The sequence below is a fragment of the Gopherus evgoodei genome, chromosome 1 (assembly GCF_007399415.2).
Source record: "Gopherus evgoodei ecotype Sinaloan lineage chromosome 1, rGopEvg1_v1.p, whole genome shotgun sequence".
Classification (NCBI taxonomy): domain Eukaryota; kingdom Metazoa; phylum Chordata; order Testudines; family Testudinidae; genus Gopherus; species Gopherus evgoodei.
The window spans coordinates 250,540,570-250,556,437 of NC_044322.1; the positions used below are offsets into that span (position 1 = coordinate 250,540,570).

A 15,868-nucleotide genomic window follows, 5' to 3' on the forward strand; every position below is an offset into this window, starting at 1 on the left:
CGCAGTCAGATTACCCTGATGGGCCACATGAGGCCCGCAGGTTGCAGGTTGCCCACCACTGATCTAGATTGTGTTGCTGGGGATATATGTATTTTTTCACTGATCCAGAGCAGCACTTGGATTAATTTCTCATCAGTACCCTCCATCACCTGCTCTGTTGTCCTGGGTCTTTGTCCTGTCTAATCTAGGGCCAAGTCCAGTGGGAGAGCACTCAGCACCTTTCAGGCTCTGGCAATGTGGGTGTAAGCTCTTCAGGGCTGGAACCACATCTCACTCCATGTTTGTAAAGATAGATTTAAATTTACCAGCACTATATGTAACTTCTGTCCTGTGTAAATCCTGCGGTTCTTGATGGTGACCCCCGTTGCATAAAAGCCACTCAAGGTGGGAAATGCCACCCAGTATGAGTCCATGTGTGCTTCTGAGTTGAAGGGATTGTAGCAGCATTTTGGGGCAGTTGGGTGGGTGAATGTTTTGTCACTCTTACAGTCCGTAGTAGGATATTTAGAGAGACATTTACTGTAATTTTTCTCTCCTCTCTTCAGGAAATAATGAGGCGTCTGTCTAATACAGTGGAGGGACTCATGAGAACCGTACCTTTGGAAATGGAGCGGGAGAAAGCCATGTTGGTGCTAGCAATGGTGTTAGCCAGAACAGTAGCAAACAAAATGCCATCCCTTCTACACCGTGTCTTTAACACCACTGTGAATTACATCAACCAGAACCTCCACAATTACGTCATCAACCTGGGATAACAAGTAAGAATCATCAAACTGTCTCTTAAGCTGTGGAAGTCTCCCAAGAAAAATGGCAACTCAGGACTGGGCAAAGCAGTTTAGGAAATAATCCTGGCTGGGGATGGGACTGGGATTGTATGTACTCTAGCAGAGCTCCCTCCAGCTCTAATTGCTATCTATATTCCTATAAAATCAATGGTGTCTTTTTACTACCTTATAGCCACTTAAGGCTTTGCAGCAGAAGCTGGAGTCCCACTCTGCTTAGGTACTAATACTGTTGTGGGATACGTCTGGCCAAGGGGAGTTGCGGGGAAGCTGTGTGAGAAACTTGCAGCTCCACCCACTCGCTCACCTGAGTTCATAGATCATACAATATTAGGTTGGAAGGGACCTCAGGAGGTCATCTAGTCCAACCCCCTGCTCAAAGCAAGACTAATTCCCAGACAGATTATTTGCCCCAGTTCCCCAAATGGCCCTCTCAAGGATTGAACTCACAACCCTGAGTTCAAATCCAAAGGTTGACCTCTTCCAGCACAGTGTGTCCACAAGCCCCCTGCCCCTAGGCAAGGGGAGGTGTGAATAGTAAGTCACATGTTGCTCACAGCAGCTTCTCCTGGGCGTGGCATGGATGGGCCCAGGAGTGATCAGTTCCTCCAGGGCAAAGAAGGTAGTTGCCCAGACAGCCCCAATTCTGATCATGTTCCACTTGTCTCTGCCTCCATTTCTGTCCTGCTGGGTTCCCCTTCTCTCTCTGTTCCCCACCTGAAACGGCCACTCTAAGTGGTTAAGGTAATTTTAGTGCCACCGGGACAGCTACAGCAACAGGAGAATGGGGAAATGTTTAAATAGTAAATAGAGACCCCATTCTTCTTTTCTGTCTGCGGTGCTACTGCACAGCTGGAGTGACAGTGAGCCAAGATCTGTAGTTAAGAGGTTAGAGGTCCAAGTGTCCTGAGGAGGTGGAGTTTTCAAAGCTAGAGATACAGAAAGTGAGCACTAAACCAAGCTGTTACTGAAAAGGCAGCTGGGCTCTGATACATAAGGAACTGCCTTTACAAAATTGACAGGGGAGATGTTAAATAACTAATTTGCCCATAGTGTACCACTGGGTATTTGAAACCTTGGCAGTGATGGTGCATTGACACAGGGGCAAACTTGCCCCCTGCTAGTCTGCAGACTTGGAAGCACCTGAGAGCAAAGGGAGCAGTGTCATTTCACTGCAGAAGGGGATGGAGTATCCTTGGGAGGTGGTCAGCACTGTCTGCATTGTAGAGCTGAGCTACATCCTAGTCTGCAGGGGTAGAGTTTCTGGAATTATTAAGATCTACAAGCTCTTCTCTGTCCTCCTGCACAAACATAGGGAGGGCACATGAGCTATGGGACATAGTGCAATGGCTCCAGAACAGCTGCTCAGCCTGGGGGGAGGGGATCCTCACTGCACAGTCCTGTTACTCAGGCTGCAGTGGAGTCAGGATTTGGACCATAGTTGTTTTAGCAAATGGTGTAGACTGTGTTGGCTACAATAATTGTCTGAAAACTGACTGGCAGGTGTGTTAAGTAAGTCGGTTACCAATGCCTTTCTGTCTTGAGTGGTGGCACAAGGCCAAATGAGTGACACTTCTTAGGTGACTCAAATTTTAATGCACTGCTTGGGGCAGCTTATTTTAGAGAGAGTGCAACAGAGCCAGTTCCTACAGGTTAATACTGCAGAAACAGCTCCCCGGGTGTGCATTGCCTTGGGAACTGGCCAATCCCCAAGACTTAGATGTGGGAAAGAGAAGGGGTCTGGGTGGGATTATTGGGGGTGGGGGGTCGGCTCCTGCCATGAGAACCAGCCTTTAGCTCCCTGGCTTACACTTAGGTCTTGCCTACACTAGACAGTGCAGCTATATCAGCAAACCCTTTCCAGTATAGACCCAGCTCATATTGGCAAAAGAATTCTGACTGATGATAGCTTATACCAGTTCCTCATATGAAATAACCTGTACTAGCAAAAGGCCTCTCTTTTTTTTTTTTTTTGGCCAGTATAGCTGCATCTGTGCTAGAGCTTTTTACTTACACAACTGTGTGTCAGTAGGAATGATTTTTTTGGGTCACCCCAATCAACAAATTTATGCTGGCAAAACTTTTAAATGTATATCAGGCCTTAGAATGACAGAAATCTGGCAGGTGGAGTCATAAGTTTCCCAGAAGGGCCACAAGGTATGTTGCTATGAACCCAGAAATGGGGTGGTGGTCATTAAAACAGCTGGACTATAAACATAAGTAGGTTGAGGGGCAAATTCGAGTCACGCTTAAACATTCATACTCTCAGGGAAGAATGACAGGGATTTCACTAAGACTAGGTATACTGTCTTGGCTTGTTGCCTTTGCTAACCCTTGTTCTGTGTGTCCCCTCTAGAGTTGAGTGAGAGCGGAGCCAGTCCCATTGACTTCTGTGGAGAAGATGGCTTTTTGAGTATTTACTTTAAATGTTAAAACGTTGCTTTTTTTCCCCTTGTTTAAATTCTTCGCAATGCAGCTGTGAAGAGGGAAGTACAACCCCTTAGTTATGTTTTAAGTTTTTCAGAGATCAGTACAGGAGAAATGTTCCAGCTGTGCGATTGTTCAGCAGAGACATGGAGGGGTATGGCTTGCCTGTTACTTTCTTCTACCAAATATTGAATGTGACTTAGTGCTGGTGCAGACATGTATGATTAAGCGGAAGTGCCAGCTGACAGTGCACTCAGGTGTGTGTACTGAAACTTGAGCTCATTATCCCATGCACTGAGGATAGGGTGTGTCTTCCCTGCAGGGTTAACACATGAGATCAGATCAGCAGTGGCATTGGCCTAGCCCAGGTGAGAGCAGCCACACTGCACACCCCTACTTCAAAGCTGTGCTTTCATGGCTCGTGCTAGGTCTTCTGGAGACACAGCTTACTGCAGCACAAAAGAACCATAGGCTGAGCCCCTCTAGTCTTTCCCACTGAATTGTCTTTCTGAGCACAGTCCTCTAATACTGGCCCACAGTTTTCCAAAGGTATGTCTTCACTACTGGCTGGGGAGAGCCACTGTTGAGCAAACTGTATGCTCAGGGTTTTTTCCCTAAGCACATTAATTTGGGGAGAGCAGGTAGGGTTTACTCCCCTACTATTCTTTTGAGCCTCTGGATGGTGTTTAATTTACATGTGTAAAGTTATAGAAAAGCAACAATTGAGTGATGTGATCAGGTCAGATAATATTCATCTGGGCATACTTGAGCATAACACACACTAGCCTTACTTTCCACTCAATAGATCCCTTCCTGTAGTCAGTGACTAAGAGGCTGGCACCCTTGATCATCTCTCAGCATTAACTTGTGCCTGGTGGGCCTACCAGGAATGTTGTCTCAACTTGACAGTTTACATGAACTAAACTCTGAGTTACTGTTTCTCACATTACCTGTAAATATTTTATACTTTAATAAAATTGTAAATGCAACTGTTGTCCATTTTCAAATTGGAGGTGCAAGGAAGTACTTAAAACTGAATCCCCTTGTCCTTGGAAGTTTCTCTCTTTTTTTAAAAAGTTTTCTGTTGTCCCTCTGGAATGGAATCACTTTGTCTTCGTGGCTGTTGAAATTTGTAAAAGGAAATATCAGCTTTTTCATTTACTGGAGCTGAAAGGGTGGTGGGAGAATATGGCTAGCTGGATTATGCTGTGTGCCCAGCACCAAGAGAAAAGCAATCCAAGGGGTTGTCTAACTGAAGGAATGGTGCAGTCTGCTGTAGACAGCATGCTGTTAGCTTGAGGAGCTGGATTACTGGAATGCCTTTGGGATGGTACACACAGGATGACAGAAGGAACTTGCATAAGAATAGGTCCACACATTGGTTTTGAAAACTGTACCATTTATTAAAGTGCAAGCTGGGCCTATGGCTTTACAGCAGTGTCCCATTTGGGGAAGGAAAAAAGGTACATGACCTTTGGAGCTGGAGAGAACTTTAACACGGTGGAAATAGTTTAATTAAACTATCGGAAGCCTCGTGTGCCATTTGGTTATTACCCCACCCCCCGGTGCTGCACTTGTCTGTTAAAAGAAACAAAAGTGAGTTGCTGGAAGATGTGTAGGCAGCTAACTGCATTTCTGGGAACCTGCTGGACTGGAGCATAGAGGAAAATTGTAAGGACACCATTACATTTTGTGCTTGTATAACAAACCAAGGGCCGGTCTGAGTGGGTCTTCACTGTTTAGTCAGAAACCAAGAGTATGGGAGCAATCCTCAGCTGCCCAGCAATGATTGCACCTGCTCTGCCAAGGCAGTGGTGTGTCTGACCATTTACTTTCCCAGCAGCTAAAGCCAGGAAATCAGAAGCTGCTTTTTATGCAAATTTTAACTAGGCATCAAAGCTCCCTCAGGCCACTAGCTGCAAGGGAACAATTTGCTGCACTCTACCTAGGGGACCTAAAGGGGGCGGGGGGGCAGGGCAATGTAAATAGGATAAATTAAAATGATAGAAAATTCTTTAAAAAGCAAAGCAACGAAGATGGACTACATCAAGTGTTCAGTTGCTGTAGACAGAGGTGGTAGCTCTCATGTTCCAAGCTGGGTGTAGTTTTAATAGCTACTAACCTAGCTCTAGTTTAACCTCAGCAAATGTGATTATCCCAACCCAGGAACAAATGCATATAACTTAAATGCTCCTTACCCCATGTTACTTTCAATAGCTGCCATACAGCAAACTGGTCATAGTTTAAAATGCACCTCACTCTTATTTGGAACTGCCTTCGTTGAGCTCACAAGCACAACTGCAGCCAGGCTCAAAGTAATGCCACTGTTGCTTCTCAGTACTAAAATTATCCCAATTTATTAAAACCATACACAGCTTCAGTTGCTCTCCCAGTTTCCTGAAGAGGAGAGAAATGCAGTTTTATTTTCTGTTTCACTATAGTCCAAAATTTCTCCCCTGTAACCTAGTGGATATACAATGAATCAGACAAAGGAATAATTCATCTGCATATATTTCAGAGGGAGAGGCCTGTGAGATTTCATCCTTAGAATAAAAAGAGTTCTGAAAGCCATGTCTACACTTGTTTTGGCAGTACAGCTGTCTCGGGGGTGGTTTTTTAAAAACAATACTAAACGCAAAGCTAGCTTCCAAAAGTAGTTTCTGGCCACGTAGGAGGGGTTGTGCTTACTAAAGGCAGCCTGAGCAATTATCTGATAACTGCTGCTGTAGTAGGCAACACAGTCCACTGGACAGATAAACACGAGTGTTACATGTTCTATTCCTACTTCTGAGTCTGACTTAGGGGGACCAAGGCGCCATCCTTTCTGCTAGACTTAGTTTCTCCCTCTGTAAAGTGGGGGACAGTGATACTTTTGTAAAGCAGCCTACAGCTAAAAAATACAAAATGCTTGATAGTTAGTTTCATGACAGCTTGAAGATGTGCAGCAGATGAATGTAGAGAAATGCAAGAAAGGGTTCAAAGAAAATTCATTAAGGTAAAACCCGCTGAGGCACTTAGTTTTGGAAAGGAGGGGAAGTAATACTAATGTGAGTGACAGTACAAAAGTCACATTACAATGAATGACAAAGGTAGCGTCTCCCCCTCTACCTACTGTAACCGTTCTACCACAGAGAGCTGGCCAGCACACTTCAGATCAACACCACCTTCAGGATTGCCTCCACATACTCTAAAGGAGGGGGAGCAAGTCCACCTCTTTCCTAATCCACAATCGGTGTAGAACAAAAGCATGGCCACCAAACCAGCGACAACAAAACTTTACTTTGTTTATCTGCCCCTCATTGGATCACTTCCACCAAATGGCCAGAGCTAGGGCTCGCTACAGCTGGTTCCAACACAAAGGTGAGAGTCAGTATTCTCAGTGGAAACTCATGGAGATGAGCAAATTTATAGTCTAGTGTGAGAGGAGAATATTTTCCCAACTGTAATTTAGTAGTAAGAACTGATGAGGCGAATCCTCATCAGGGAATAAAGAATCCAAAAAAAGCAGGATTGTGGCTGCTTCTCCACTGAAGCAGAAGTCAGTCAAGGCCCTGAGCATTTTCTTGATGGGGAAGGAGGAATATTTAACAAAATCCTAAGCCAATAATTTATTTGCTGCTGCCACTGCCTTCTCCTCTCCCTTTCCCACAGTTGTCAGCATGGGACTAGAGTGCCAGTGAACAATTGTACATAGTAGGAAAAGTGTGTGTTTTCTTCCATCACAGTAACACGTGTTTCAATTTAACAATACATGATTGAATCTTGTATCCCTATTGATCTCAACATAGTAGAAAATGTTTTCTCCTTCCCTGGCCTGTAAAAAACTATTCTCCACTCCCAGTGTGAGTGTCTAGTACAGGGAACTTTTACAGTGGAGTGAGAAGAGCGCATTTCACAATTTGCATACAAATATCCAGAATGCACTGGGAAACGTACTCAGATCTTAACCTAAAGCTGAGGCTAGTTTTAGCACCCACTGTGAAACTAAGGACAGGGGGGCTTTCCTGTCTCTCATTTGCCAAGCATAAAAGTGTATCGCATTATGGACAAAATTCCACTGTCACTAGCGACATGATAGCAGCCCCTAGCCATAAGAATAGCAGCAGCTCTTTGTAGACTAATAAAGGGGCCTAACACACACACTGGTGTGAAAAAAGTAATAAAGTAGAGCAGTACCTTCCCTAGAGGAGAAACTAGAGACTGAACAGCAAAATCCCCACTGTGGTTGGGGTGGTTTCTACTCATTGGACTCTTATTCTACATGCTTCTGATTTTAGTAAGTTAAATGGAAGCTAAATGGGAAATTGAATCATGTCTGTGGCACGAGTAAAAGTGGGGTCCTTCCTATAAAATATCTACAGCAAAAAGAGCTCCCAAGAAGGGAGGTAAGAGAAGGAAGCTATGACAAGGAAAACAGCAGTGTCACTCTATTGTAACTGCACCCTCACAGAAAAATCTATGCAGCATGAGGCAATACTTGCTATGACGATTCTGAACACTCACTGCACAGCAATGAGGATCCCAACCAGTGCACCGAGAAGTGGCCGGGAACAGAACTAGTTCAGTTTTACAACAAAGCCTTCTAAGGCCAGCCTGCTACAATTTGTATGGAGTAAAAGCAGCCCAGTTTATACAGGGATACGATCGGCAGAGTCCAAACTTCCTGAGCTAAGCAGGTTCCTTCCACAGTCATGGCACCAATTTTAATGACCCTTTCGCCACCATTCTCTCTGTTCCTCAGAAAAATTCCTTCAGCTCAAACCTCTACAAGCCTATATACAAAACCCTTCCTAGCTCAAGATTAGAGTGCAAAATTCCTGGACTACTGGGTGTTGTCAACTGCCAGTATTTTGGGATGGGAAGGGACAGGAACAGAGATACAAATTCATTTCACTTGGAAATAAAAAGCTCAAGACAAAAAGGGATACACTATTCTCATCCAAATTATTAGTAAGAGACAGGTCCATTACATCCTAGGCAGCAAGTAAGGTCATCAGAAATAAAATAGGTTGTCTTGTGCTTTAAAAAGCATACATTATGGTTTCATTTTCACTGTATCCCAAGTTCCTTTTCACCTACCTCCATCTATCCCGAACCAGCATAAACACCGAAAGGAAACCAGCAGGTTTACCTAGAGAATCAAAGACCATGTCCATAAAGCTGCAGTACACACATGCATTCATATACACACACACACACACGCTATGAAATAGAAATATGCGTGGTTTATCTGAGCCAACCAATGCACATGGTAATACTTTAAAGATTTCACTTATAAATTTTAAGAACAAAGGTTGTGACAAAGGGGGCTAGAATTTTTTTCCAAAGTAACTTTATTATCATTTATTGAATCTGCAAAGTATTTAGGAACATTTACCAATTACTTTTGCGTAGTGCACAAAACTTGCATTACGAAACTGCACCATGCTGGCTCCCAGAACGTCATTCACCCTAGGGCCAGAAGCCACAGGCCAACAATAAAGGAAATATTTAATGCTGTGTGGTTTAGTTACTTGCATCAGTTACTTTGAATATCAAGGATTCTGTCAGTTTGTCATAACCAAGGCTGAGTTAAGACTAAATACGCTCTGTGCTTAACTCATGCAAGAAAATATAGAACTGCTGCCCAAGGTAAGGACAAAGCAACCATTTAATCTTTGATTTCACAGGTGATGTCAGCCTCACAGTGTTCTGAATTTAATTATAAATCCTGGGTAGTTGTATTTCATCCGCTGAATAAGCACTAGCATCAAGATTTATGAAAATGGCAGTGACCCAAATGAGAGAGATGTTCTCTGGTGCCTGATCTGTGGGATGCGCAGGAGGGAGCCAAAGGTTTTCTCAGATGAGCAAACAGTAGTGCATCTCCCCCACACTCCCGTCTAGCACAGAGGTGGTGGCCTGTGCATCTCTCCCACCAATATCAGAGCGCTCAAAGAAGAGACATATATAGAAGCAGCATCTTTACAAGATGGGGCTTCAGGAAGCATCACGGGCTAAACAGGTGTGAGAAAAGAGGTATAGTATGAGCACTCTCCCACTAAGGTTTAGCGGGAACCTAGGTGGTTAGGAGCAGTGCAGTACCTGAGAGGAAGCTGAGAAAAGGGAGACCAGCCTCACACTACAGGATTAAGGTGGCTGGTTTATTGTGTATGTTTGTTTTTAAGAGGGTCTAAGGGGCACAAAGGGAAATGACAAACAGGGTCGCTGCAACAGCAGCTCAGTTAGGGAAGCTAAAAATTCCAGGGGTTAGCAGCAACCGGCCCTCTCCTGCCCCTGAAATTTTCTGTTCCAGTTTCCAGTGTACAAGCACCCGCTTTCCTCAGCACCTGCGCTCCATTCTGAAATTTGCAGAAATGACATTTTAAAAATACCGCTGTACTTTAATCAGGAAAAAAACCCACTCTCCACTCCAATTCTACTAAAAAACATGATTGTCCACAGCCTTATCAAATATCCTCACCCCATCACCATTTAAGTTATACCAATGTCCAATTAACAGCAGGCAGCTGAACCTTTAGTTAATGCAACTAAAAAATTTGGATCCCACTTTCTCCCCCCTCCTCAGCAAGAGAGCCCCATTACTTCTTTCTCAGCGCCAGTGCTACTCCCACTGCCACTGCCAGAATAGCTACTGCAGCAGCCCCACCATACAGCAATATAGATTTGCCTTCTGGCAACAGGATGGGTTTCTCCTCTCCAGCTGGGGATTTCTCTTCCATTTCTTCCGAATGGCTTTCCTTTCCCACTTTCATTTCCCCTTCCGGAGGCAGTATTTTCTCCGGTTCTGGTGCAGCCTTTTCTTCTGTTGGGGTTGGTTTCTGTACAGGTTTAGTCAACACGGGGATTTCTGGTTCAACAGACTCCTCGGCCACCTCTCCCTCTTCCTCGTGTTCTGTAAGCAAAGGTGCAGAGGGGCTTGCTTTTTCAACAGCCACAATCCCAGCTTCAGACTTCATCTCCAGCAAAGAAGGCGTTTCCAGGAACCCCTCCTTTGCAGTCTCAGTCTCCAGAGCCATCGATGACACTGCCACTTCCTCTATCCCCTCTGGTATCTCCTCCTTCTCCACATGAACAATGTCAGAGTTGGAAGAGTTATTTTCGCTCCTTTCTTCACCGCCTCCATTGCTGTCTAAGCTCTTTACCTCTTCAGGATCCATAGCCACCTGCTGCCAGGACTCAGGTCCCAGAGATACCGGCAAGCTCTCTGTGTGCCAGCTCTGGCTAGCTGATAAAGAGACAGGCAGGCTCTCTGACTGCCAAGATGTAGTCACTGTGGGAGACTCTGGGGGGCTCACCTGTCCAGAGTTTTCGCTGGTTAGGATGTAGATGTCATTGCTGTCCTCTGCAATGATTGCGTGGTATTCCTCTTCTTCAGAATCCAGACTAAAGACAGTACCCTGGAAGAAAGGCAGAGAACACACCAGATCAGTAAAGAACAGCAGAGTTCCCAGCATATCCTCCCGTATAACAGTTACATGGAAGAGCAACACAGCCTGGTAACATCAAAAGGCTCTGCAATAGGATCTGCTGGCCTTTGCCAAGGGGCAATTTCTCTCTTCTGTGTTTCAGATTGGGTTCCAAGAATCGCCTTGTCCAAGTCGAGTTTTCAGAAAGTGGGACGATTTAAGACAGAGCAGCTCCTTGGATCCCACCCTTCTCTAGAACTAATATAGTGCTTAGTTATACAAATAAAATGCAGGACATCAGTAATCAGAAAAAAATGAAGTTAAGTTGCTTTAACAAAATGGGTGCAAAAGCTTGGTTTCATCTCCACTCTCCCATGTTATGTGTGCTCTATACTGCTTGTTTAGAGGCTTTTCGTGTATTAATACTAAACCTGTTACTTGCAGACCCCACTGCTCAAAATCTGTCCCACTAGTTTGTAAATGAGTTCCATCCTTTTTTGTTACTCCTTCAATTTTGGCATCCTTCACAGATTTGACGACAATTTTAATTAAACCATAGAAACAACCAAAAACAGCCACACAAAGGGCAGAGAGCTGCCTAGTTTTTTATTTAGTTGGGTAAAAACTCTAGACATCCTAAAAGTTTGCTACTGGACTCCAATCAATAGGAAATGTCAGTGTCTGAAGACTGAAAGACTCCCTCCCATTGGGGCAGGAGCAGCATTGTGGACACCCAGTTGACCACAGACAACCATCCAAGAACCACTGACCAAGTCTTTTATTATTCTGAAGAGATTCACTCAGAGAGAAATTGCAAGAGGAAGTTATTTCTAAAGGCAAAGGAAAACCTCCAGTGGGTATGACAACAAATGAGATTTAAAAAAAACCCCTGATGTTAGCCACGTGGCACTTGACTTAAAGAATCTGAAACAAAAACACAAAATTGGATTGTTTCTCCACACCAGTAGTCATTTTTCATTTTCCAAGAACATTTGGTCAGTGTTGCAATACTGAACTTTAACAACTCATTCCTCCACTTCCATTGAGTCTCCTTCTCTCCAGTATTTTCAGCTCTCCACTTACATTCTGCCTGATCATCAGCAAGTTTCCCTCCACAATCCCATCATCGCTTGAAAGAGATGAGAAAACATGGACTCCCTCAAACCTGAAACTTAGTAACCTTTCCAAATTTGCACCAAGTAATTTCTCACTTCAAATACTTACACCCCTTCTTCCTTCTTGGAGGCAGTGTTTCACATCACCTCACAAAAACAGTACGTACAGGAGTGATACCCACCCAAACAGCTATGAGTTCAAGTTCCTTGTCCTACTTCTGTCTCTTTCCATGCGTACTTTGTGTACTGCCTATGCTCCTCTTCCAAACTCTGTCTTCACCCATCACACAAATTCTTTCTGAGAGTGCCCAAATCTGGTTTACAACTGCAACAGTTGACAAAACCAATACCTACACACTGCCATGTCAGAAAGGGAGGCTGTACAAGCAAGCTGCCATTAAGTTATCATCCTTTCCTCTGCTGGAAGCAGCACTTATGCCTCCAGACTATACAAGGAAGGACTCAATGTGTCTCTAGTAACTCATTTCTGAATCCTAAAGCATTGAGTGTTGCACTCAGAACCATTAGTGATACCAAGAACAATAGCAAGAATGAGCCTACAGTATTAGTGAAAACATTCAGTGCACACAGTAACTGTGCCCAGGTGTACTATAGTGCCACAAGTGTGAGAGGGACTGTAATGCCGGGGTTACAATGGAAGAGAAAGAAAAATACACTTCCATTTTGATAAGCCCAAACTGCCAGTTAGGCCTTTTGAATCTATTATTACTTTTCTAATATGCAACAAATGCAGTTGCCTATAAAGTGAATAAAAATAAGCACAACCATTCCCTCCTTTCTGACAGGTATGTCAACCAACTCCTTAATGACCAACCCAAGAGACTGGTGCTTCTGTGAAAAAGAAGCACTTAAAATGATTGGATGCCTCACAAATGTTCATATCTCCCCCTCAATTGCTTGCCTCCATAACACATGCCAGCCAAGGACCCCAGAACTTACAGATGAACTAGAGAGGGGAAGATTCCCTTCATAAAAGTAATGGGAAGTTATTTTCTTCTTAAGTATATCATAGAGACTAATGCAACAATGAGCAAAGGGAGAGGTGACAGTCTTATGATTAAGGCTGTGAAGTAGGACTTGGTAAATCTGGGCTCAATTCCTGGCTCTGCAACATGCTTCTTGTGGGGCCCATGGGAAAGTCATTTAAGCTCTCTCTGCCTTAGTTACCCGTCTACAAAATGGGATAATATTTTACCTTACAGGCATGTAAGGCATGTGAGGGTACGTCCAGACTACCCGCCGTATCGGCGGGTTAAAATCGATTGCTCGGGGATCAATATATCGTGTCTAGATCCCCGAGCGCGCTTATATCGATTCCGGAACTCCATCAACCCCAACAGAGTTCCGGAATCGACATGGAGAGCCGCGAACATCGATCCCGTGCCGTCTGGACGGGTGAGTAATCCGATCTTAGATATTCGACTTCAGCTACGTTATTCACGTAGCTGAAGTTGCGTATCAAAGATAGATTTCCCCCCCTAGTGTGGACCAGCCCTGAGGCACTGCAATACTGCAGTGACAGGGGCTATGTAAGTACACACAGAATAAACTACTTGAGGTTAATAAATACTAATAATTAAAACATGGTTGTTTAAAAATCTTTATTCCCTTATTTCACTAGTTTGCAAAATATCTGGACTTTATTAAAGTATTTGATAAAATGCAGGATAAATACCTTACTTGAAAAATTCATTTAAGTGGCTTGTATGTGAGAAGTATCATCTGGATTAAAAACTAACTGCAAAACCAGAGAGGGGAAATGATAAAGGGAAATTCATCAAGTACGGTTTGAGGACAGATAAAGGTGTTCACTAGGTGCTGTTTATTTTCAACAAGCTGAAAGAAATTAAAATGTGCAGCCAGTGTACATGTATCTAGAATTCCAAAACATGCTCTATGCCATGAACAATAATTGACTGACAAGAGAATGCAAGACTTTAGTTCTATTTCCTAAAATTATATTTAATTTGAAAAATACTAAATAGTCTGAACTCACCATTAACTTAAAAAAGCTCAGTCAATGGCCTGGTGAGGAGCAACCATTCTTTCAAAAACCAGGGCAAAGAAAACAAAAATTATCCAAAAAAGGAGACAATAAAATCAAACATTATCAAACCGAGACAGACAGACTTTGCACCCAACTCTGAAGACTGCTAGAGAGGAACTTTGACAGACACATTCAAGAAAAGAGTTTCAGACATAATATCCTTTTGTCCTATTCAGATGAAATCTCAGGATGACGGATCAAAAATTATCCTGGCATATCTCAACTGGTTTGGATAGATACAGTGAAAAGTCAGCCTGCTGCTCAAATACTTTTTAGTATTGTGCACTTGCTGTTGAAATCATCAATCATTTGTTTCTTTGTAATCATAAACTGTGCTAAAGAATGTTCATTATAATGCAGCGCACAGAAATATAACACCCATCTATGATCATAACAAAGAAGCTTAAATATTTTCAGAGTTTGAGTAGTCCCAGGAGAATTGCAAGCTAGACAATAACCTGAATTATGGGCTAAATTCTCTTCTCAGTTTCTGCAGTCTGAGTATATCCTCCGCTTTACCCAGTATTAGTTTTGCATTTTTCAGGCCATAACCAAATTTATTTCCTGCTTATAGTACTCACAACAAAACAATCCATATGCAATTGCCTTCCCCACCCCCAGGGACAGGAATGAAGAAGGAGTCATGACAGATACCAGTCATGTTTCTTAATCCACCATTCAAAGGTGCTCAGATACCACAGTGATGGATGTGATATTAAGAATCTGAACAGAGTATTTTTAACTTGCTTTGTCTGTCTTTATAATTGTCATCCCTGGTGTTTCTAACAAACCTCTTCTCAAACACAATATCTAAAAATGTTCTCTTAGTATTTCCCTCTTCGCCTACTCCACTAGGTTCTCCACCTCTGTTGGAGCTCTGCAGATCCTCCACCATTTTCATCTGCTTTATCCCTTTCCTCTCAATGGCTCTGAATTACAACAAAGGAAAATCAATGTTGTTCTTAAAAAGGAAAAACAGGAGGTAGTTTGACAAAGCTCATGCAAAGCAAACCCAACAGAGTACTTGTAATAGGCAAGGTATTACCTTAGCTGGGCCATGGGCTGGTAAGCCACCTAATAAACTACAAGAATGACGAAAGAAAGCTCTAGCTCATATGATTTAATCCAACATTCTTGCAGCCATCATGAACCATGTTTAGACTAGTCACAAAGCATCACTAGTTGCTCCTCAGTTAAAACAGAAAATAAGGGGGCAGTTCAGTGATAACACTGGACTACATTAATATTTGGAGGATCAGAGTTAATTATTTTAACCTGACAGATCTGGGAGAATCATGGAAGCAGTATACACTGCTGGACGAGGATCTGCGTTTCCCTGAAGTGACTGCTTCTGCTGACTCAGAAGCAAGGTTCAGATGTACATTTTAGTTATAAGAGGAGTCAGTACAACAGTTTTGGAGGGAAAAGAGGGAACAGGAAGACTAAAGGGAAAGTATGTATCAGCCTCAGGGTTTGAAGGACATCTGTGAAAAAATATAAATAAATAACTGAGGTATGGGGGAGGAGGAAACTCTAGATATGAAAATTTCTTGTTCTGTATTGAAAAAATTTAGCTCACAAAGTAAAACGTTTAACGTTTAAGGTCACAGTTTTCCCACAGACTTATATGGCTCTGTTCATTCAGTTCTATATTGCCAAAAAAACCATCATGGCCCAGCTTAACTGTATACTCAATGCCTGCAGGGGGAGAGAGATCAAGGGTCCTTTCAGGTGTGTTTACACAGCAGCTGGAGGAGTACCTCCCAGCCTGGGTAGACAAACTTATGCTAACTCTGCTCCAGCTAGAGCAGAGAAGTTGGCTGTGTGGACACTGCTGCACAGGCAGCAGCATGGGCCAGCCATCCAACCTCAGACCCAGCAGGTCTGGCAAGCTCGGACTTGAGTGGCTAGTCTGAGCTGCCCCTTGTGCCACAGTACCCACACTGCTATTTATAGCATGCTAGCTTGAGCCTGTCTACCCAGGCTGAGAGGCATGCTCCCAACTGCAGTGTAGACACGGCCATTCAGGCCCAAGAATGAAAACGATATTTGGACATCAGAAAACTC

General features: G+C 43.4%; 2 protein-coding genes across 8 annotated transcripts in view; one reads left to right on the plus strand and one right to left on the minus strand.

The window, feature by feature from the left end:
- Positions 1 to 4,201, plus strand: part of BID (BH3 interacting domain death agonist) — a 33,999-nt gene extending 29,798 nt beyond the window's left edge. For all 4 annotated transcript variants that reach the window (XM_030542875.1, XM_030542898.1, XM_030542884.1 and 1 more), the window contains exons 6-7: positions 546 to 758; positions 3,139 to 4,201. In XM_030542875.1, coding sequence (XP_030398735.1) covers positions 546 to 755 — 210 coding nt within the window. In that variant the 3' untranslated portion in view covers positions 756 to 758; positions 3,139 to 4,201. The remainder of the gene's footprint in view (positions 1 to 545; positions 759 to 3,138) is intronic.
- Positions 4,202 to 8,519: 4,318 nt separating this feature from the next.
- Positions 8,520 to 15,868, minus strand: part of BCL2L13 (BCL2 like 13) — an 80,084-nt gene continuing 72,735 nt past the window's right edge. For all 4 annotated transcript variants that reach the window (XM_030542850.1, XM_030542841.1, XM_030542845.1 and 1 more), the window contains one exon: positions 8,520 to 10,609. In XM_030542850.1, coding sequence (XP_030398710.1) covers positions 9,791 to 10,609 — 819 coding nt within the window. In that variant the 3' untranslated portion in view covers positions 8,520 to 9,790. The remainder of the gene's footprint in view (positions 10,610 to 15,868) is intronic.